Below are 23,652 nucleotides of genomic sequence, written 5' to 3'. Positions count from 1 at the left end.
GATCTCCCGAGGAGAGTCCAATGGAGGGAAACAAAGATGATTAAGGGCCTGGAGAACCTCCCTTATGAGCAAAGGCTGAGAGACCTTAGCTTGGGGAAAAGAAGGCTGAGGAGCAATATGATACATGTTTATAAACATCCAAATGAAGGTGAGAGGCAATGTATGAGGTCAGGCTCTTCTCAGTTGTGTGTAGTGATAGGACAAAGAGCAATAACCTAAAAGTTTGAAATAGGAAGTCCCATTCAAACCTGCATAAGAATGTCTTTACAGTAAGGAGAACTGGAACAGCATTCATGAACTGTCTGGGTGCCTACCTGCGTGACCTATTGTAGGAAACCTCAGTGATCTCTTGTGTTCCTTTCCAATCCTTGCAATTCTGTGATTCTGTAAATATACCACATACTGAACTTCTAGGTAGTCAAGCCAGCTCATTGTGTATTTCAGCTTACAGCAATCTCTGTTGCACACCAGTTGTTTCCTCATGAGAATTGTTTGCAGCTCTTAATACTCTATAACCTTTTTATGGGACATTTTCATTTCTTTGAAGTTTTACAGGAAACTAACCTTGAAGTTTGGAGTCCATTATTTTTGATACAATGGTGTGAATGATGGGCAGGATTCCTGGATAGGAGTCTGAGTCTTCCATTTCCGGGGCCTCAAACTGAGTGGCTTTGAAGTCAATCTGCCCCTGAGTGGTAGAGGCGAATGTGGAAACAAATGCAAAAGAGGAATGAGATCTGAGAGCAGAGTGGGAGAAGGATCTTCTGGGTGCTATGGGAGAGGAACACCAGGGTGATGTAAGTTGCTCAGAGGCTGCAGGAAGACAGCAATGCTAAACAGAAAGCCCTGTGGCTGAGGCCATCCCCACCATTCTGTCCAAAAAGCGTTCATTTAACAACCTGAATACTGTGAAGTGTCAGTGTGCATGTACTGTTATAAGGTAGATGTTGAGCAAGAGTGTGTCTTAGTCCTTTCTAGTGGGTGCTCCCTATTAACTAATGGTGTTATTGGCACCATGACTTCAGGCAGGAGGATGATTCTGTTCTGATCTGTGGATCTCAATCCTTTTTACTACCAGGAAGGGTAAGTGTAGTTCTGTGTGAAAGAATACTAGCTTTTTAAATGTTTAACTTAATAAATAAAAAAATGCATTTAGGAATATTACACTTTACATAAAGGAAGAGTAAAGTTGGAAAAGTGAGCAATTCTACTTTGAGAAATAGCACAGCTAATGTTCCTAACTGTGAGTTATCCCAGCCTTAATCTTTGTTTTACATTCTTCTTTCAGGAAACATAATTCATCAGAAATGCTCATTACAATACAGGAGATAAGTTGAACATCTTGTCTTGCCAATACTGAACAGTCAAGGCACTTAAAACTCTTTGTAATTTGCATCAGTTGTTCCCCTCTCTTTCTAGATAGCTGGCTGGAAACATGCAGCCTGAGGCACCTAAGGAGCTTCTCCTATTTTGTCTCTTACTCTAGGCCCATTTTGCAAGTGGGAACCATTAGCCACATAGTATTATCCATATTGACACGTGTACTGTAGGAACTAATTCAGTCAAATTTATAAGCACTAAGAATTCTCTATGATATCATTATAGAATAGCATGTGAGGATATTAATAAATCAGTCTTTTATCAGTATTTTATTGGAAGAAAGCACAGAATCTGGGAAGGCAGAACCTTAGAACTGCTGAGGCTGGCAGGGAATTCTGCGTCCAACTGTTCCAACCCATTCTCCAGCAGGGACACTCAGAGCAGGGGGCACAGGTCCATTCCAGGCGAATTTTGGAAATCTCCAAGGAAAAGACACCACAGCCTGTCTGGGCAACTTATGCCAGTGTTCTGTCATCTGCACAGCTTATATATATATATAACAGGGAGTTACATAAACAAACAAACAAATAAATATAAAACAGATAATTTTCTGATTTGTTTTCAAGGAACAGACGTCATTTGATTTCTATCAGTGATGATAACTGTAATTCTAAAACTGATGGAAAAGCTTATGAACTGTAACTTCTGAAATCTTCCTTACTTGGAGCAAACAACGTGATTTTTATGAATTGCTGTAACTGTAGCAATTAAGTACAATGCAATATTTCTTGTCTAGATACTGTGCCTGGTGTCAGAAAATCAGTTTCAACTTGAAAGAAATACTAGCTTTGTGTTGGCCTTTAAATTATTTTTTCTCTATTTAATCATTTTATCTGTTCAACGCCATAATAGAGATCAGTTTCAGGGTTTTGGGTCTAAGGCATATGAAGAGATGCCATGTAGTCATTCAGGGATCTTTGGCAAATATAGACAAGGATGAGTGCTCATGTTTTCTTACTGGTTTTCATTCACAGTGCATGCATTGGATCCCAGGATCCTTACTGTGGCTGGGACATGGTGATGAAGAAATGCACAACTCTGGAAGAAAGTCTGAGCATGAGTCAGTGGGAGCAAAGCATTACTGTGTGTCCAGTAAGTTCAAATACATTCTTTTATCTCTTAAAACTTTTGATTCCATGTGAATCTCATGGAAGTGAGCTGCCATAAGATTTCTCAAGCTCACAATACTGCACTTAATATCATTTTCCACTGGCCTTCCCATTAGACTTGAACAAGATATTTAGTTTCTTTTCAAATTCTTATCAAATTATTTATACTAATAAGATCAAATGATTTGTAGTTGTTGTTTTTTGTTTTTTTTTTTTCCAGAGGACAGTCATTTTTTTTTTCCTGTGATGTCTGCATTCCCATTTTGAAAGCATATATTCACTAAGGTTAGAGATGGTCATTAATTCTGCAAGATCTTTTAATCACTAAGTTTAGTGGTACACATTTTGAGGATCTTTCTTCTTTTCTACTTCTACAATATTTAACTGCTAGTGTCACAGTCTTTTATCATTAATGCAATAATTGCTATAAAAGGCCATGTAACTTGTTTCAATATCAGTGAATTGGAGAAGTGGGCTGGGAAAGTTAAGTCTCATGCACATAAAGAACAGGAGTGATAGTTGTTATAAACTTTGTGTTAATATTTGTAATGGCTTAACACTTCTCTTAAAAATATGTTGATTGAATTGAATATAAAATAAATAACAACAAAGTACTTTTAGATCACTCTTTTTTAATATGGTTTTAGTGTTGTTTAAATATTCATGTTTACAAAAAAAAAAAAAAAAAAAAGAAGAGGATTAAGGTAGATCTTCCTTGTATTACTGTGCTCTTTACTTTTTCTTTGCCTTCTGCCTGTGAAGAGAGAGTCTTTAGGACTCAATCCAGCTTTTATCAGTAGTAAGGGCTTCCTGCATTTGTCCCCACTTGCCACTGGAGCTCATGTATCTGAGTTTGTGCTTATATGGCACCCATGTCCTATTCAATTTGTGCCTTAGAAGCTCACTGTAACATCTACACTGCTCGGTGAAGTTCTTCCACCTTCCACTTGCAACCTCTACTTTTTTTTTTTGCAGCCATCTTGTAGAAATAAGTCACAACACTGATTTTGAGATCCTTGAGAACTAATTTTCTAGTTTAGTTTTCTAATTTTAATTTTCTAGTTTAGTTTTCTAATTGCCTGTGTTTGACATTAAAGAGTAATTTTTCAAGCATTTTGCTTCAATCTATGCATCTACGCTCTAGGTGGTCTAATAAAAAAAAAGTCACGTTGAATTCATCTGCATTGGCTTTTCAGTTCACATTAGGAACCGTTCTTTAACTCACATTGTAAAGCAGTGCATTACATCATTTTTAGATGAAATTAAGCCAGAAATGATCTCCAACTACTACTGACCATTTAATCCAGTTTTATCATTTGATCCATTTTATCCATTTGATCCAGCTAGAGTCAGTCCAAAGTAGGCCCCATAAAATATGGATGGTACATCTTCAATACCAGCTGTTTTATTTTCCAGATTTTCAATTCATGTGCATTCCACTTGGTAATTTACATATCGCCATTGTTTTACAGAAGCTTTGAATTTAGCAGTGAATCCAGTCCTTGCTTCCTTGTTTGGCAAGTAACTAGATGTGATACAGAGTATATTCAGATCAAGGTGCATGGAGTATCTCATATCTCCCTGCAGTAATCCTTCAGAGTAAATGTGGTTATATGGAGGATTAGCTCGTGATACAGTAGTGTTGCTGTATTAGGAAAGATTACTGGAATGGGCTAGTTGGTTGGCCTATGCAGGAGAAATCTGATACTGTTTAGTCTTTGAATTCTGGCATTGGCCCTTATATTCTTCAAGGAATATAAAATGTGAGGCCCTGAGGAGGTGGAAGGGGTGGGATGAGTACTTTAAAAAAAAAGAATACAATTCTGTCCCATTCAACCAGAAAAATATTTAATATCTGTTGTATTACACTTGCATAGTATCTGACTACTCTAGTCAAAGCAGGGGAGCACCAAAAAATTGCTCAGATATCTGTCCAGAGGTCTGAGATTTACTCTGTGTATCAGAGATTAAAATATTCACCCAGGCTCAAAAGGAATTTTGGAGATGACCAGATTGAGATTGCATATGAAAAGGAAATTTTTAGAGCTGATCATTGAAATTCATAATTGTTTGACCACATTACTGTCTTAAATTCTTGAACTGCAAATAACACTGTATTGAGCAAATTTGAGAACTACAGGCTTCCCTTTGAAATAACACTATATTCTGGCAAACTAAACTTATTACAGTTTTGTTCGTTGCTTTCAAATACTTATTTTCAGCGAATTTTTACATGCTTTCTTCACAGGATATACAAGTCAAGCTGTAATTAATATTTATTGGCATTTCATAGAGCAGGGAGAGGTCTAACAGAAGTAGCTTAGCATCTGTGGTATTGTGTCTCTAGATTTGAAGATCATTTGTAAGAAGTATAGTTATTTTAGTTGTCTGACTTTGATTTATAATACTCAAGAGGGTATTTTTGGCATGAGTACACCAATTGTGAGTGCGTATAGATAGTAATTAATGCTATGGCACACATATCTGCTTTGAGCTTTTTCCAGTTGGTCAGATATTGCTATTATTCATCTGATAGTTCATCTAATGTTCATCTAACTTCTATAGTAAAGAAGGATCTTGTTAATTGTTTTGCCAAAATATTTTCCAATGGTAATTCTTGTGATCCATCACTAAAAATAGGCTGACATCATCAGAGAGCTTTTACAGTCAAAGTAAAAAGAAATAATGATTTTTATTTTATTTTATTTTATTCATATACACAATGTGAAATGGCTTCATTTTCACAGCTCTGGCAAACAGTGCATGTGGAAAAACAGTACATGTATGGGAACATTCTTGACTGCATTAGCAGTTTCAGGAAATACTCTACAGTCACCAATTCGTACACAATATTGCTTCAAACCATAGAGTGTGTGACAGATTTAAGGGTGAGGTCACTAAAGATGTGACCTTTCCTCAGGGTACAGAGGCACAAAATGGGGAGACAAGATGGGTACGGAGAGGCTCTATACCAAGATGGATATATGGGGGGAATTAGAGTGGAAGATGTAGTGGTAGTTCTAGAAAGGAAAGGGTGACATATAAAGAATGATATAGAGGGAAAGCAGAGCATATCCATGACAGGAAAATACAGCTATAATTGTCTGTTTGGTTATAACTTTCACCATGTAAGACTGTGAAAGGTTAACGAGCAGTGGTCTTGTATGAATTCTAGTAAGGGTTAAGAACGTCCATGATCTATGTTTTGCTTCCCTAGGGGCTGCTCTGAAAGTAACACCTCTTTTTTTTTACTTTTCTGGCTTATGACATTAGAGGTAGCTGCTGGTGGTATGGCAGTAGAAGTTGAACCTCCCTGCCAATATTCCATTACATTGTGTTGCCATGTGACAGATAACAGCAGGTGGGCAGTCTGACAAAATGCCATCTAACATGGAAGTGCCTCTGAAGCAAAATTTTGTCAATGAATTCCTCCATATGGAAAAAATTGATATTGAACAACCCTTGGTAAACTTTTCTGGAGACCAAACAGTGGATGTGAGCAGAGTGAGGTGGTGGATAATGTTTCAGCAGTGGTGACAGGGAAGTGAAAGACAAGCCACATTCTGGATGGCCATACACAGTTGTTATACCATGAAATGAAGAGTGTCTCAATCAGCTCATCCACACAAATCAGCATATTGCAACCAGAGGACTCTATACAGTGCTCTGTATCAGTTTCAGTGTGTTGGAAATAATGGTGGCAATGTTGGAGTGTCACAAATTTTGTGCTGAGTCCCACAAATGCTCACACAGGCAAAGAAAGAACACCACATGGGAGCTTGACAGGACCTACTGAATCAATACAAGGCTGAAGGTGACAATATCCTGGATCACGTCATTACTGGTGACAAGATGTGCTATCACCACTACAAGCCAGAATAAGAACAGCAATCCATGGAGTGGCGACATATGAATTCCCCTGTTGAAGAAAAGGTTTGATCCTTCTAGACTTCCTGGAACCCGTAGAAAACATCAACTCCAACCGTTACATCATGACACTGATGAAGCTGAAGCTTTAAACTTCCAGAGTCAGGCCAGCAAGAAGACAAGAAGACAACCCTTTTTTTTTTTTTTTTTTTTTCTTCAACACAGCAACTCGAGACCTCATACAACTTACAACTTGAAGACCTTGGAGCTCGTTGTCAATCTTGACTGGACTCTTCTATCACACCCACTATATGGTCTGAATTTGACACTTTCTGACCTCCATCTGTTTGGATCAATGATAGATGGATTGTGTGGGCAGCATTTTCCTAGTAATTACACTGTTATAACAGCTGTGAAACATTGGGTCACCTTTGCTGATTCATTTTTACAAGTGCTGCATGCAGGCTCTTCTGGTAAAAATGCATCGCTAGTGGTGGCGACTTGGTTGAAAAATAGTTTTTTGTAGTTGAGAATTTGTTCTACCAAATAGACTTATTGTGCTCTTTGTATCTGTTCTGATTTCCATGGAAAATAAATAGGAGGCATTACTTATGGAGAGACCTGCTATCAATATTTGCTTGTGAGATCAAACTTTCATCCAAGTTTAATGAATCCTTTCCCTATAATTTCATGTTAATGATAATAACTGTAGACAACTGCAGGTTTAGTTTGTAATTGTAAGTGAAACAGTAAACATTCTTTGGCAAAGCATAGGAATAGAAAACAGGAAATATATTTTTGTATCTCTGAGATTAATTGTGTTGGGGAATTCTCACTGCTGGTTTACAAACTGCTGATGAAAGCAGTGGTGTAAGAGAGATTCAGCTTGTCACTTATTGATAAGTATTTTGTATTGTATATTCAGTATGAGCAAAGGTCAGTGTGTTATTTTTGTTAAGCAGGTGTCAGCAGAACTTTGAAATAATGAGTTATGGTTACTTTTTTTTAACCGAAAGTGAAATTATAGCAATTAAACATGGCAAATCCATTAGCATTTAAGTGATAATGTTGCCATCATTTCTACTTACGATCATGAATTAGTAAAGATTAACATTTTGCTAAAAGAATTAATGGTACAAAGCCTAGATTTGTAATTGGAGATGAATTCATCATTCCTCCAAGATCAGTAGGAGGTGGTAGGAATCCTATAGCTGTAGAAATTACAGGAGAAAAAACTTCTTTTTGAGGGAAAAAACTGGTTTGTCATGTAGACTAAGGTGCACTTAGGCTTTTTAAAAATGTTTTTATGATAGATTAACATAATTACTTCTAATGTTTAGAGAAAGTCATATTTAAAAGCACATTTAACCTTTTTCAAGTGGTGCAATGAAACATATGCATCACAAAAACTTTGTCGAATAAAGATACTCATCGTGGGTATTTGTGGTTAATTCAGCTGTTTTTCTTACCCTAGGCTATTATCCTCTGCTGCCTCTTCTGATCCAGACTCAGGTTTCCATAAGAATTCTTTCACATGTTGTTTTACAGTCAGTATCCAGGTTCCTAATTATGGGCAAATTTTAGGAAATAGGAAACGCTGTCAGCAGAAGATAGTCAAGAAAGTAAGATACATTTTTTATTGAATAACAGTAGGCAAGCAGGGTTATGAAAGGGAACACTTAGTTGTAATTATTGTTTTTGCTACATGGTGACATCCAGTGACCAAGATCAGTAGGAGGTGGTAGGAATCCTATAGCTGTAGAAATTACAAGGGAAGTGTACTGTCTGGAAGCTATACCTCTCCAGTAGAGGCTTTTATTGTTTGTGATTGAAAGCTTTACCTCCATGTACTTCTGAATTAAGAGGCTGTACAAAGCAGCTGTCAGGCCTCAGGTTGGTCTTTCTGTTGTGTTTGTTCCTAGACAAGGAATCTGACGGTGGATGGACATTTTGGGACATGGTCACAGTGGAAACCATGCAGCCACACGGATGGTGCCAGCATTGGCTCCTGCCTCTGCAGGACCCGTGTGTGTGACAGTCCAGCTCCTCAGTGCGGAGGGTGGCTATGTGAAGGACCAACCATGGAAATTGCCAACTGTTCCAGGTAACAATTTCAGGTTCTATCACTTATGTTGCTAAAAGTTTGTAACTTAAGCAGAATTTAACCTACCCTTTCAAATCTCATCTGCAATCCACTGATCCTGTTCTGTGCTTGAAGCAGCTCATAGCAAAGACCAGAGCAAATGAAGCATTAGAAAAGTCTCTCTCAAACACTGTGGCAGAGAGAATAAGTGAAATGGCAAGCAGTGATTTCAAATGCAGTGTACTAAATTGTATTGTCCTCAGTTAATTTTTACAAAAGCTAAGAGAAAAAAAAAATCAATATTATGTAATAGCCGAAGTATGATATTTTTCTCAGTTCTGTTCAATTCTGTAAGTCATAAAACTTTTTTATTTTTTTTATTTTTTTTTTAAGTCAGAACTGTTTACTTTTTTCTCTTTTTTTTTTTGGCTTCATATCACCATTGTATTCCCCCATCTGACTTGGAAAAGATGTTTTCATTATATCTTTTTGATAGCATCATGACATTTGGATCTGTTGCCAGCCTATATGTCACTTCTTAGCCAATCTTTCTTTCTCACGCACATAGCCACTGTCATAAAAAATACAGTGATAGATAATTTCAAAGAGACTCAGAACACTGCATACTCTGAATTGCATTTAGGCTTCATCTTTAAAACATTTTACATACTTCAGTTGCAAGATGAAAAATAAACTGGTCCCTTCTGCTTATTTTTAGTGATTCTTTCAGGTTCTTGCCTCTGCCTTTTTGTTTTTCACATCATGGTAATGAATAAAACTGATTACCCTTCCACACAAGATAGTTGCCTGCTCTGTTAGTAGACATAGTAAATTTTAGGGGAATTATTAGAAGTACAATATAGTATTTAACATCAGGAGAATGGTGGAAAAATATTCTGTGGAATTCTGAGCTGAATTCTCTCTGAAATTGAGAACACAATTTAGAACTTGTTTCGCATACCGGCACTGGCTGTATTACGCTACTATTTGGACATCTTACTTCTGTTAACACATTAACGTATTAATAATTGATTCCCGGAGTTCATGGAAAGTCAGAGATTTTGTTATTTTACCATTTCAGCAAGACATTCTACTGACTGAGATTTTTCTTATTGTCCATTTTAGAAAGGTCTGATTTTTTTTTTTTTTTCAAATGCTATTTTAAAAATTTATTATCAACTCTTTATCCATTTTAATAACAACAAAACAAGATCAATTTAAATTTGTGATAAATTACTGGAAGAAGGTCTTCGGACTTTGTTTACTTCTTGTGTAATGAGGTCCTTGCAACAGCTGCTGATCACAAAGCAAGGAATATGGAAGAATGAGAGCACTTTTATTTTAGTTTAATATCCTTTAAGAAATGGAACACGATGCAGTATCAGTGATAACTACGGAAATATTAATGAGTCAGATTCTGCTGTCAGTCGCACCTAATCAGCCATTCGCTATGTATAACAGATGACAGAGCCTGAGCTTTTTATTCTACCAGAAATGGAGGCTGGACACCATGGACTTCTTGGTCACCTTGTAGTACCACTTGTGGAATAGGCTTTCAAGTGCGTCAGCGCTCCTGCAGCAATCCAACCCCTCGCCATGGAGGACGTGTCTGTGTGGGACAGAATCGTGAGGAGAGGTAAGTTATCTTTTCTCTAACATCTGCTTTAATTTGTTCTGCTCAACTGTAATCCATAGGGCATTTTCTCCTTTACCTGCCTGATGTTTCTTTTCCTCTTCTTTCCTTCTCCTGAACTCCATGTGCTGCACAATAGCAGTATTCCCATTAGGAAGGATGTGGGGCTGCAGCAGTTCTTTCATCTTTCACTTAGCTGCATCCCTTCTGAGCCAGCTGAGCTCCTAGTGCCAGAGAATTGTGCTGAACCAATGTACTGCTGTCCCTTAAGACCCTGAAAATTGATTCTCCTGGAAAATTGATTGCAGTATGTTTAAATTGTAACTTGCCTGGGCTCAAGACCTGAAATTCAGAGCGAAATATAGTAAGGTCACAGCAGTATGTTACTGATGCCACGAGTCCATGTTTTGTGTCTTAAATGAATTAAGCTTCTATATAACATGAAGGGAAGTTTCAAGGGCTCTGTCTCATATTCAATAAATACAATACACCTGGACTCAAATATCTTTTACTAAGCTTTCAGATGTTGGTTTTTTTTTTTAACTTGTTTGCATGTATATTAACCCCTGAGCGGATCAAGTCAGCTTAAACATTGATTTCCCTATCTAGCTGCTTTTTTACCAGACTGAGCACTGTGCTCAGAATGTGAAGTTCAGGCCTCTGGTTGCATTACATATGCCCTCCTCTGAAGTCTCTAACTTGTAATTTATATGCTAGTAATTTTAACAGAAATTAAATATTTATTTAAATCAAACTAGAGTTCAGATAATCTACAACTCTTAGATGTGTTTATTATCATGTTTCCTGAGGCATGTCAAAAAACACAGAAGTCAGAATACTGGTGCTGGCGTAAGAGTTTGGAGTACTCTAGACATCCATTCCAATAGATGTATGTAGATACATTTGCCCTCAGTATGCAGTTGCAACTTCAGTGTTTTTGTAAAATACTTTCACATAACCAAGGGAGAAGGTATTTTTTTGTATCCTATACTGATGTTAGATCAAAGTCAGATTCAGTAACCTTTATGGTGAGTTTCAGTAGGGGAGATTTAATTAAGCACTGGTTCTGGCATTGCTGAAGATGAAGAGATTGCAGTGAAGTGAAATTGCATCACACATTTATGTATTAACAGAAGATCAGGGGCCTGGTCTTTCTAATTCTGAATGTAAAAGGCCAGTATTGTAGAACACGTGAACACTTGCTTTTTCAAAACCATGAATATTTACCATTTCGTCACAGAGGAGAGCATTTCGTTGTTTTGGAAATTGCTTTCTGAAAAAAGGTTGGTGAACCTAAAAGCTGTTCACCAAATGTAAAATTACGTCTGCTGTTATGTGGCTTTGTCCCAGCAAGAATAACAGATTTTCTTGAACTGAGTGTTCAGTCCAGAGCAGGACACAATAAGAGTGAGTGCAGAAGAAAAGAGTTTAATTTGAATAGACTTTTTGCTGATGGACATGAGTGTTAGTAGTCACTGTTCATCTAATTTTTGCACTGAATAAAAGTCCAATCAGGTGTTTCAGAGAAATACAGAAAGATACAATAAATATCTGATTGTAAAATAAATGTCCAGTATTAAAACAATGGCTTGAATGCATTAAAAACGCAGTTACAAAATGGGAAGTGATACTTCAGATGAGTTAAATAATAACTCAGATGGGCTAAAATTTGGTGTGTTGTTGTTCTAAAGGAATAGATCTTACCGTTGCTCTGCTTTTGTAGTCTGCGATTTACTTGTCCTTTCCCTGTCATGTAGTTCAGCAATAATCTTGGATGTACCACAGGGTGCCTTTTTCTCTCACAATTCCTCTGTCACTGTTTATTTTCTCCTTGAAACTCTTCCCACTCACCAGCCCTGCATCACCATATCCGCCCTTCTCTCATTCACTAGTTTGCTCACAGCTAACTTTCCTGCCTTGACTCTGATTTTGTTTAGGCTATCCATGATGCTTCAGTATGCTGATACTTTTATACGTATTTTATTTTAAGAAGGTTTGTTATGTTAGGACATTCTGTCATATCATTTCTAAAGCAACTTTTCCAGAGGAACAAGGGTCCCTAATGCTTGTTTCTCATGATTATGACAGTGTCAAGCCAAGCACTTGGATCAGTCTTCAAAGCTGTAAAAAGCAGAGTCCTGGGAAACTTCCCAGCCAGAACCCATCCCACCACCCACAGCAAACCTGGAAATGGAGGCCAGTTTCTAGATTATGGGTGATGTCATGGTGCTGAGGCAGGTCTGAGATGCGAATCCAAACCACAGGCCACATCTGGTGGTTACCAGGCAGGTCTGTAGTGCCAGAGCCAGAAATCAGTCCATGTGTTGAGGTCTGAAGAAGAGAGCTCCATGTTGGGCTAGGGAATGAGCAAAGTACTCCTCCAATAGTGCTGGAGGAGCTGTTGAGACAATATAACTCCTGGGCTTGTTAGGTGTAGACAGAGGCCTCAGGTGAGGTTGACTGGGGCCATTAAGGCTTTTTGATGCCTTCGAGGTTCTAACATCTTGTGGAGAAGCTGTTTTTTGAGCTGAAGGCGATGGAGTACCAGTATTGATAATAGTCTTAATTTGCTGCTTGCCTCTAGTGCCTCTGCGCTGCATGGATGCTGAGTACTCGAGAACTGGGTCCAAAACGTTTAGACAGACTGAGAAAATACTCCAGGTTTGGTAGTTCATAAGAAATGTTCAGTTTGTTTTTGGCATCTAGGGTGTACCAATTGGCAGCCTCTCTGATTTTCTCATGGAAATTAATGAATGTTTATAAGCAGCCTAACATTTTACTTTCTTAGGGGCTTCAGCCCACGAGTAAAGTGAATAAATGTATTCACTTTATTCACAATTTATTCACTAAAGTGAATAAATGTAATGACTTAGTAAAAATTAGTATTAGGTGGTTTACAAATTTTGTGCTTTCATCTTTGTTAAAGTACATATTCATGCCACCTTCACATGTTCAAAGAGCTTAAATATGAGATTCAGTTTCCACAACTGATATTATGGCAAACTTTGCAACTGCTTTTCAACAGACACAGTTCCCAGCAGAAATCCAGCACAGAATTCCATAAAAACGAAACACAGAAAAGGCAGTGCATTGTTGAGGTTAATTCTCCTACTGACGTGAATGAATATTCAGTTTTATAATATTTGTTCATGCATTAAGCAGTAAATATTTGTCTAGGCTATGCTTGTTTTACCTCATGAAAGTTGAGATCCTACAATACCTAATATATCAGACAGATCTGTGTTTGCTGATCTTTCCCTTGAAATCAGTGGACATATTTACCAATTTTAAATTCTGCAAATAGGTTAAGTTGTTGCTAGTTCTGTTGCTTAAGGGTGAAGGAGTAGAAAACAGTTAAAAGATAGCAGCAAATACTTAGATTAGAAAGCCAATTCACCTTGTAGAAATAGGTCAGAAGTTCAGCTGCTGTGTTTGGACAGAATATGGAGAGGGAGTAAAAATAGGATTTTAACAGATAAGATAATGTTGTATTTAAGAGTCAAGATTGAAGACGTTCAGATGAATTCACTAGGGTCTTAAAAATTTCTTTCGTTTTGTTGTTCTTTTTCTGTGTGTGGAATATTCACTGAAGCTACTGGAAAATTCTCAAGATTTTAGTTTATAAGGTCTGTAGTGTCCTTTCTTGACTTTGTAATTGAGTGAAAATATTTTTCCTCTGTGAGGAAGATGCAGTAGGTACAGACTCATTAAGTCCTTTGGTCTCTCTCTGCAGAAATGAGAGATATTAGAATGAGAATCCATTGCTTTTAGTGAGCGTAGTCTTCTTCCATTACAAAGGAAAAAAGAAAAAAGCAACACAAATCAGGGTTAGAAAAATGGATTAGTTTCAGTTAAGGAGTAAACATTTGAAAATGCAGCCTTCTTATGTGCAAGATTAGAAGCAGTCACCTTTTTCTTTGAACACAATTGTTAGCCAATAGTCAGATCTCTCAGACTTGTTTTCAGAAGGAGGAATAACTGAGTGTCAATTGGTTCTTGACTATAGTTCTACGTATTTCTGTACACCGGTACAAACAAGTTTGATCTCCTTTAGCAGAGCAAATCAAACACAAGAGGTCTTGGGCTTTCCACTGCCCCCATGGTTGCTCTTCCTACTGGGAAGTGTCTGTTCCCATGCTTCTCAGTTTCTCCATTCATTCCTCCTCCACAGAATTCCCTGAGAGCACATGCCTCAGCTTCCACCGCCTTCAGCAGCCTCCTGGGAGGGGATTTCTGTTGATTCAACAATCTCCTTCCAGAAAGGCATGTGCATGTGTCATATATCTGCCTTCAATTAAAGCATTCCCATCAATTTCAGCACAGTCCATACTTCCTGTTAAGTGAGCAGCTTGTAACTGGGAGTACCCACCATGTAACAGTATTGTGTATGACAATGATTGTGATTAGTTTGTTTTTCTTAAATACGTAATAACATGATACTGTTCAAAATTAAGAATTATATGTCTAAATAGAATTTATTGGTTGAATAAAAAAAAGCACATAACTATTGTATAGTTAACCTGTTTTAGTCAGTGATGCATGGCAATCTGACACTGGCAATTTGACACTGGGACAAAATATTGAAATAAATTCAAATTTTACAAAAATTATCTGGAGTAAAAATCACAAGTTACTCTAGTACCTAATGGTTCTGGGCATATCTAGACAGGGGATGCTCTTTTTCCCCCCATTATGACAGTTCGTTTATTAGGAAATTAAAACTTGGTTTCACTCTAAGAGAAAATGGGAAAGATCACTGTACAAAACTCACATTTCTCTAGGCTGTTCTTCCTTCTGACCTCATTGCAGTTAGAGATGGGATTAGGGGAGAGGGCAGTGGTTTCACAGATCTTTTGTTGAATTACTTTAAAATGTTAGCCCTGTGGGTCCTGAGAACAAAATTAGGAGGGGAAGAAAGAGCAAAAGGGAAAAAGGGTTACTGAGTGACTTGAAATGCAGCCAAAAAGAAATAAAATGAAGCTTGGCTCAAAGCTTCTTGCTGTAGGACAGTGCTCAAAGTTCAATTGCAGGGATGTCTCTAATTTTGAAAGCATTCCTGATGTTTTTAGAGGTTGGCTTTCTAAAAGGAAAGTATATTTAACTTGTACACTGTGGTTTCATTGTTTGTTTGCTTGAAGTGTTGTTTTTTTTTTTTTCCTTTTCTGAAAAAAATGTAAAATTAACAATCAATTCTGTTGATTTTATTTCTTTTTCATGAATTGAAGTTAAGTAGTTGTATGGGCATGTTAGGGCTTTTTTCAGTTTCATTTTGTAGTTTCAGCTGCATACTTAAGTAGCATTGGTTAGCAGAACTGCTGGCTTTTGAGCTGTTTACTGTGTCATTTGTTAGACTTAATTTCTGTCTCCCACTTGAGAGCAGGTGGTACAGCACAATGGCATTACAGGAGTCACTGTATAGTGTCAGGAATCTCATTTAAGTGAGATCCGTCATACCTGACTTCGAGTGCCTTCAATGTGTTTATGCTGTGCTTCATCTATGGTCTGTGGAAATCTAGTCAATACGAGTAGTGGAGAACAGAGTAATTTGTTTCATTCTAGTTTATATTCCTAAATTTGATCAAATGAATCATTCTAGCTCTGTAGTTTGTATCAAGAAAATTTCCATTGACTGTGTGGAAGCATAGATATTCATCTCCCACACAGCCGTTACAGTTAGTGGAGAGAAATCAATACACCGAGTACTGTATTTCTGTGACCTTTGCATTACAGTGCCATAAATCATGTTTTTAAAATGATTACTACTTTTAAAATAATTGCTACTTCATTTCTAGAGAGCTACATAGCATGTGTCTATTTTATGGCGAGATGAATCCCACCCTTAGTCTCAATTTTTGGGTGGCTGAATATCAGTAATTGTTCATTTCATGGCGGACTTGCTTAATCCTGTTTGTGTATCCCAAATTAATTTAACACATCTCCATTAAAAACTAATTAAATTATGCAAAATATGTACTCATTTGAATGAATAAATGGTGATGTTGCATGTATACTTAATTGGGTACACATTCTCAACAAATGATCAAGAGATGAGCTATCACAAATATTCCCATAAATGAGTGCATGTGATGATATACATGCAGCTATCTGAGTTTCGGGGGAGGAATATCCAGTCACAGAACATTCATCTGCATCTTTAGGAATGAATAGCATAATGAGAACTGTAAATTGCAAATAATGAACATTTAATAATGAACATTATTAGAATAAGAAATCTAATCTGAGGATCAACTTGGGTGACATAAACTGAAAATTGCAAATAATGAACATATAGGAGAAAACGAAAGATTGAAACAAAGATTGAAAAAAAATTTACCCAAATCATATGTAGAAGATTTCTGAGATAGCAGATTCATAAGCACTGAGGTTTTTTTGTTTTTCCTCAGTTTTCTGGAGAAGAATAGACAGGGTCAATACGAGCTGTTAGTAGTTAATTTAATAATACAGAAAGACAAAACTAAACATCCCTACCCCATTTATCCCATTCCCAACCTTTTAAATTTTAGTGGGGTTTCTCAGACCTGTAGACAAATTTTGAGTGATTAACTCCAGCATTTGGGATAAACCTACTGGTGTGTATATATATATATACAAATATATATATAAAATAGACAACAGTGGTTTTTTGTTTTGTTGTTTTTGGTTTTTTTCCTACAGAATTCTGAACATGCAAATTCTTTGGCAATGGAGAATTAGAGCTTGAGAATCCTAGGGCTTTCTATAAAAAAAATTGTTGCTATGGTTATTCTTGTTGAAAATGACAACAGTTTATGCTGTCGTTGTTTCCCTTTATGTAGAAAGTGAATTACTGAAGTATTAAGTACAGTTTTCATGGCAGGAGAGAGCAATATGACGAAAGGTAAGAGAACAGTGCATATGGAATAGCTGGTGTAAGAAATGAGGATATATTGTAATGATGGATTTGTTCATTCAAGACAATCAGAAGTAGTAGCAACAAGAGCGATGCAGTGGCATCCACAAGACTTGAACACCTTAGGGATCAGCTGTTTTCTGAACACTGTCAAGGCTTTACTTCATTTCAGATAAGACCTAAAATTTGGACTTGATAATCTTGGAGGTCTTTTTCAACATTGATGATACTATGATTCTATGACCTTGGCCCCTGTTAGAAACCTACGCATGCTTTCTGGTATCCCAAATCCTTTGGTCATACACAGAGAGTCTTTACCAAGCAGCACATGGAATACTCTATCTATACTCTAGCAACACGAGTAAAATAAATAAATAAATGAATAAATAAAAAAGAAGCAGAATTTTAGGGTTTTGGTTTTTTAAGTCACTAAAACTTGAGATAGTTGGTATTATCTGAAAGTCTGGTTATAGAAACAAAGCTCCATAGTTAAATGTTCCTCCTTCTCTTGAAGATCTGGTATCCCTCTAAACTAAATCAGTTCATAGCCCACTGGAAAATCCTTCAAGGATCATAGTAGCTAAAAGCACCCTTTAAAAGCTAAAGTAATAACACTATCAAAACAGCATAGTTCTGTATGCCTAGAGTCAGTGTTTCAGATTTTATTTTACCCGTAAAAGCAGAGACACAGTAGAAAACAAAAGGAAGTTTAGTGCTCTATGAAGAGGAGAGAAATGAGTCCTAATCATTGCTTGTCTAGTCAGATAAAATACTGCCTGCATAAACGGTTGCCTTTCATTTGGTTGACTCACTTCTCCGGACACAGAGACACATCTGTTATTATTAGAGTAGTTGCAAATATTGCTTATGTGCTCACAGTGCAGTGACATGCTTGTTTCACACAGATTGCATAAAGGCGCTGAATAGAGTAAACAAATGCTTCAACAAATGTTTAAACTCTGTGCAGTGTGACAATTGTTAGCTCAATGTTTCATGAATGGAGAGGGACCCATTATATAAAATATTTCCTAGTGAAAACATCTATCTGAGTAATCAAATGAGCAACTTGGAAAAGGTGTTGTCTTGGTACTAAACAGATTCTTTGCCTTGTTTGCCTTTTCTTACAGGTACTGCAATGAGCATTTGTTGTGCCCCCCTCATGTGTTTTGGACAGGCTGGGGTCCATGGGAACGCTGCACGGCTCAATGCGGAGGGGGGATTCAGGCTCGGCGTAGGACATGTGAAAATGGTCCTGACTGTCCTGGCTGCAGTGTGGTAAGTAAATCTCAGCTTGTTCTTCAGCAGATGTGTGTGTGCCCATACACTGTAGCTCTAACATGAGTCACCAGAATGTCTCTGTCTCTAGATGTCTCTGTCACTAGAATTTGTCCCTGTGTTGCTCAAATGTTTTGAAATTTATCAGAGAAATATATATCATTCAGTTTTTATACAATATCATCTAGAATATGGGCTTCCTGAGGCAAGATTGGTACAGATAAGGGCTGTGTCCTTGGCAGGTATATAGCATTTTTTATTTTTATTGCCAGAGTATATAGGAACTCTTGCTATGAACCCAAGATTCTGGTATCACATGTCCTGTGCAGTACAGAAGGGATAAGTTTAAAATCTAAAGAAGTAATAAGATAGGAAGTGAATACAAATTACATGAAACCATCAGCAAGTGCTGAAGTAAACTCGAGTAGTGACAGTGATCTTAGCATGACAGTAGCCTAACAGCTGCCAAGTTTCAAGGCTACTGTACGACAATTATGAATGGATAGAAATATATTGTGGTTGACCCATTTATGAAGACAAACATATGGAAAAGTGTATAGGGTTTTCTTCTTATATCTGAACGAGCGTAGGTATTACATTTCATGAAATGAGCACATCAAAATGGAACATTGCTTTCTTGAAGATGATGAGGCGGTATGTAGCAGAGAATGGGTAAGGGAAACCAGCAGCAATACACAGTGAGCAGGGTGACATATTCACTGCAGTACAGCTGGAAAATAACCTTGGTGTGGATGTTGCTGAATGGATAATACTGTCAAAGGTAAAGGAAGGGATTTTGTTGCTGGACCATTAGAAGCTGAAGGAAAATCTTAGCATATATAGGTGAATATCAGAAGATGAACCTTGTGGTGCTATTTCATGTTGCATCTAAATTGAATTCCAGTAATGGATTGTCAGTGAAGAGAATATTATGTAGAAAGCATAACCTGGGTGAAAATTTGAAGTGGTTGAAACTGAAGAAGATGGATTCTGCTGCTAAATGACAGAAGGTATTGTTAATCTCCCCAGTGACTGAAAACAGGCACAGCTTAGACAGAAGCTGGCAGTTCTGTTTAAATTTGTAGTGTTTTGTAGCCAGATCTAATGTTACACGCTGAGAAATATGTACTGAACTTTGTTCCAGAAATCTAAATACGCAAAAGAAAGATTTTTTTTCCCATATATTAAACCAATTTAATGTGCTTTAATTTCAAAGTGTCAGTTAATTCTGAGGTTTGTCATGGACTACTTGTTAGCCTGGCAGTAATTCAGTATTAAACCTTTCAAATATTTTTTGTGTGTATTTTCCCAGTTTGTTCTCTCTTTAATATTCATCCTGGTGTAAAAATTGAATTTTCAATAGATTGAAAACATTCAGCAGGTTTGCTCGTGTGTTTTAGCTGAACTATAAGAATCAACCTAATAACTTCTACGTATTTTTCAAAAAATATTTGTCTCTCCCTGATGTTCACAAAAAAATCAAACATATGGATTAGATCTGTTGCTAAACCTTAATGGATAACAAATAAAAGAACACAGTTTGAAAGTATTCTGTGTCAGTCATCCCTGTTTATCCCATCTTAGTTCGCATGCAAGAAAGAATTATTTTGTTCCGCACGCGATTTTCTCATGGACTGTAATGAAAAATATGTTACTGATTTTCTTCAGAAATTGCACAAAAAAAATATAAAATCTTGTAAAAATGTTATAATTATCACTGATTTGAGATCATTGTTACTAGGATTAATAGTTTACATGTTTGGTGTAACAAAACAGTTACCAGTGCATTTGTGGATGTTCAGTTGTTCAGAAAAGCAGTCCGTATGACTTAGGTACCAATGGAAACCAACCTCAAGTAGAAGCCCTTTATAGGTCCTGATGTTTTTGTGAGACAAGGAATTCTACTTGTCAAATCTGTCTTTTGTTTAAGTCTCAGTGAATTTGGACCTGGAAGTAAGCCTGTCTTGAGTCAAAGGTTTTGTAGCTGTTGTAGGACTTTGTGGATAGATGAATCTTGAGAACTACTTCATTATTTCTTTATTATTCCTAAGAAGTTGCTTTTTTTCATTAATGTGGGAAAAAGCAATCTGAAATATTTTTATGACTTTTTTTATAATTGTTCAGTTAATCAAATATTCATTTTAATAAAATTCTAATAAGAGCACTAAAATTAAAACCTATTTATTCATTAGTTTCTTATACTTCAACCATTTTGTTTGGTAATAGTATGTGTCCTCTGAAAGAAATAAAAATATGGGTTTCTACCATAGTTAAGAAAGTAGAAATTATCTTGCCCTCTTATTACCAATTTCACATCTTTAATAGGTGTAATAATGCTACACACTTATTTGGTGAAAGATGTAATAAGGCTACAAACTTAAGTGGTGAAAGATATTTTCTGAGTTCCATTTGTTTTTAAACCCCCTTTTTTTTTTTTTTTTTTTTTTTTTTTCTTCAGTATCTCAGAACTTGGAACCCTAAATAACCTCAGAAAGACAGTGAAAGTGATAGTAGTTTTGTACAGTGCTTACTGGATATCTATCAGATCTGGAGTAAAAGAGGGTAGTGACACACTGGAACAGGTTGCCCGAGGAGGTTGTGGATGCCCCATCCTTGGAGATATTCAAGAGCAGGCTGGATGTGGCTCTGCGCAGCCTGGTCCAGTGGTTGGTGACCCTGCCCATGGCAGAGGGGTTGAAACTAGATGATACTTGAGGTCCTTTTCAACCCAGGCCATTCTGTGATTCTACTATATGGTTCTATAACAGAGATGCTATGAGCCAGGATTTCACCATGTGAATTAAAGGCATATGTGAAAATAGAACCAAGGACTTAAAATACCCAGTTCTTTTCAGTGATCAGGTGATAGCTCTAATATAAAAGAAAGCACTCCTGGTTTCTTATTTTCTTTCATTAAGTATGAATTCTCAAATAGCATGGGTTGTCATATATCTTCTGCAGCTGTATTGCTCAGAGCCTGCTGTCTGTATAGTCAAGAGTTATATTCATAAAAAGCAGGAAAGAAGCATGTAGATGAGAGCGTATCATTTAAGATGATAATAACAACATTAGATTTCATTTCATCTTGAAATGAAATTTGTGCTGCATCAGAGGTGTAGGGAGGACTAAATGCTGTCTTGGGACTCAACTATGATGATTCTTCGTTTTAGAATAGTTTTTCAGTGGCAGGGCAGGAGTCAAAAGGAAATACTGTTTCCTTAAAAAAGAAAGCCTACAGCTTGTTTGCCAGCACTATCAGGAGACCAGATTTTATGTTGCAGGAGTACGTACGTCTTCTGTTTTCCAATGTGAAACCAGTCTGTGCATCTGCAGTACAGCCAGCCGTAATCTATTTAGCTGTTCTCATTTTGCTGCTTTTTCCATATCCATGGCTACTGTCTGTGTCCACAGATTTCTACTACATAATTTTTACTCAGCGTTTTCCTCCCTTTCAGCTTTGTTGTATCACTGTTAGCCTGTAATAGCACAGCAGGTGGCTACTGCTTGTGTTTTGCTTTATGCATGTTTCTCATCAGTTAGTTCCTTGGCTTTATCTCTTATAGCAGAAATGAACCAAGACAACTGGACATCTTTTGTTAGAACTTGATAAAGTTCCTTGCAGCTATTGCAAACTTAGCGTCTTATAAAATAATCATGAACAAATAATCCAAAGATAGAAAAGCATGATGATGTATTCAAGATGCATCTCTCTCTGAGGTTTACTTAGTACGTGAAAATAGCTGACCAAAGACTCAGGATCAAAAGCGTTTACACTGAATATAGACCATAACTTTTTATAGTATCAGAGAACAAGACCACAGAGAATCCTAAAGGTCAAATGAAGCTTGAAATCAAAATCTGGAGCCACAAAGATTGCATCAAGATTTTTATGTTAATCAAGGTCAGTACAAAATGCTGGAAATTGTCTAATAAGAGAAAAGGCTGTCATGGCCAAATTTAAGAGCAACCAGAATTGGGTAATAGGATAATAAAGTAGATGAGAAAACAAGTATTACTCTAATGTATTCAGGTGATACACGTGCTAGAGGAAGCACCATGGAATTCTGTGGACTGAATTAATGTGACTCAGAGGACAAATCTCTTTAGATTTTACAGCATACTCGGGTAAATTGTACATTTGTTTCAGAAAGAGCTTCTTTTCCCATGAGTAGCATAATCTCACTTGAATTGGCCCCAGGTCAGTATTAAAAATAACTTGCTTTGAGAATTATTAGAATAAGAAATCTAATCTGAGGATCAGCTTGGGTGACATACTTTATGTGTACTTGTCATTTCAGTTATGCTAAAGCATGCATTAATTTTATTGTTGTAATGGAAGTCTGGTAACTAATGATTCCATACAGTAAAACAAAGCACGTTAGAGGTTTCTGTGAAATAAAGGAATGACAGAATTTCATTTATTTTTTAGACAAATTTGCTAGTGTTGCATTCATATCTTTTAAATCATTATTATTATTATTATTGTTATATTTTTATTATCATTATTATGTTTTTATTATTATTTTAATGTTCCAGACAAACAAAACTTGGGGAAGAAAAACTCTCTGGTTCTAAAGTTTCAGTTATGACACAAGAAGAAAAAAGATGTCTTGGAAAAGCAAATGTCAGAAATGTTTTCTTTCATTAAGTTTTTAAAGAGAATTTGAAGATGGAAGGTTTTCAGAAGTACTTTGTCCACCAGAAAGGGCACCAAACTGCCTTTAAAATATTTTCTATATCCCAAAATAAACTCCAAATACCCAGTGTCACAAAAACAGAAAAGATTTTTATTATGCTTTTTAACGTTTTTTGTTTTTGTTTTTGTTTTTTTTTTTGTCTCTCTTTGACCTCTCAGACTGAAGACAAATAATTCATATTCTATTGCAATCAAAAATACGCTCTCACAAGTATGAAGCACAAAGATTATTCTTTTTCTATGGCATTTAGCAATTTTGTGTTCATTCTTTTTCTGTCTATTATGCAAACTTCAGTGAGCATTAGCTGCTTCTTATATGTCTTAAATGTTTAGCAAAGAACAACTTACTTTCTTCTGATGATGTAAACACGATTGCAGTTATAAGCAGTGTAGAGTAATTATAAGGGGGAAAAGCAAAACACAAAGAAATCACAAGGTATATGTTTGGAAAACACAGACACACATAGTTGTGGTAGTTGAGAAGCCCAACTATGTCAGTTAAGAGAATTATCAGCCATGCATACTTAAAGTAAACAGAAGCTGATGAAAAGATGTGTATACACAAGGGCTGCTCCGATAGTAATGCCTCTTATTTTATGATGTTGACCCAGGAAGTCAGAAACAGATGTTGGTGTTATGGCAGTTGAATATTCCTGATAATATTCCATTGTATTCTGTTGCCATGTAACAGATGCACCAGAGGGACAATCTGACAAAAAG

The 23,652-nt window shown here is 36.6% G+C and overlaps 1 protein-coding gene across 6 annotated transcripts in view; it reads left to right on the top strand.

Annotated features, from left to right (window-relative positions):
* Positions 1-23,652, top strand: part of SEMA5A (semaphorin 5A) — a 313,513-nt gene that overhangs the window by 227,282 nt on the left and 62,579 nt on the right. For all 6 annotated transcript variants that reach the window (XM_048939888.1, XM_048939884.1, XM_048939886.1 and 3 more), the window contains 4 exons: positions 2,355-2,472; positions 8,279-8,460; positions 9,932-10,075; positions 18,089-18,236. In XM_048939888.1, the coding sequence (XP_048795845.1) occupies positions 2,355-2,472; positions 8,279-8,460; positions 9,932-10,075; positions 18,089-18,236 (592 nt within the window). The remainder of the gene's footprint in view (positions 1-2,354; positions 2,473-8,278; positions 8,461-9,931; positions 10,076-18,088; positions 18,237-23,652) is intronic.

Source organism: Lagopus muta, chromosome 3 (genome assembly GCF_023343835.1).
Source record: "Lagopus muta isolate bLagMut1 chromosome 3, bLagMut1 primary, whole genome shotgun sequence".
In the NCBI taxonomy this organism is placed as follows: domain Eukaryota; kingdom Metazoa; phylum Chordata; class Aves; order Galliformes; family Phasianidae; genus Lagopus; species Lagopus muta.
The sequence above is the reverse complement of the archived record's forward strand: the minus strand, read 5'-3'. Positions and strand labels throughout refer to the sequence as shown.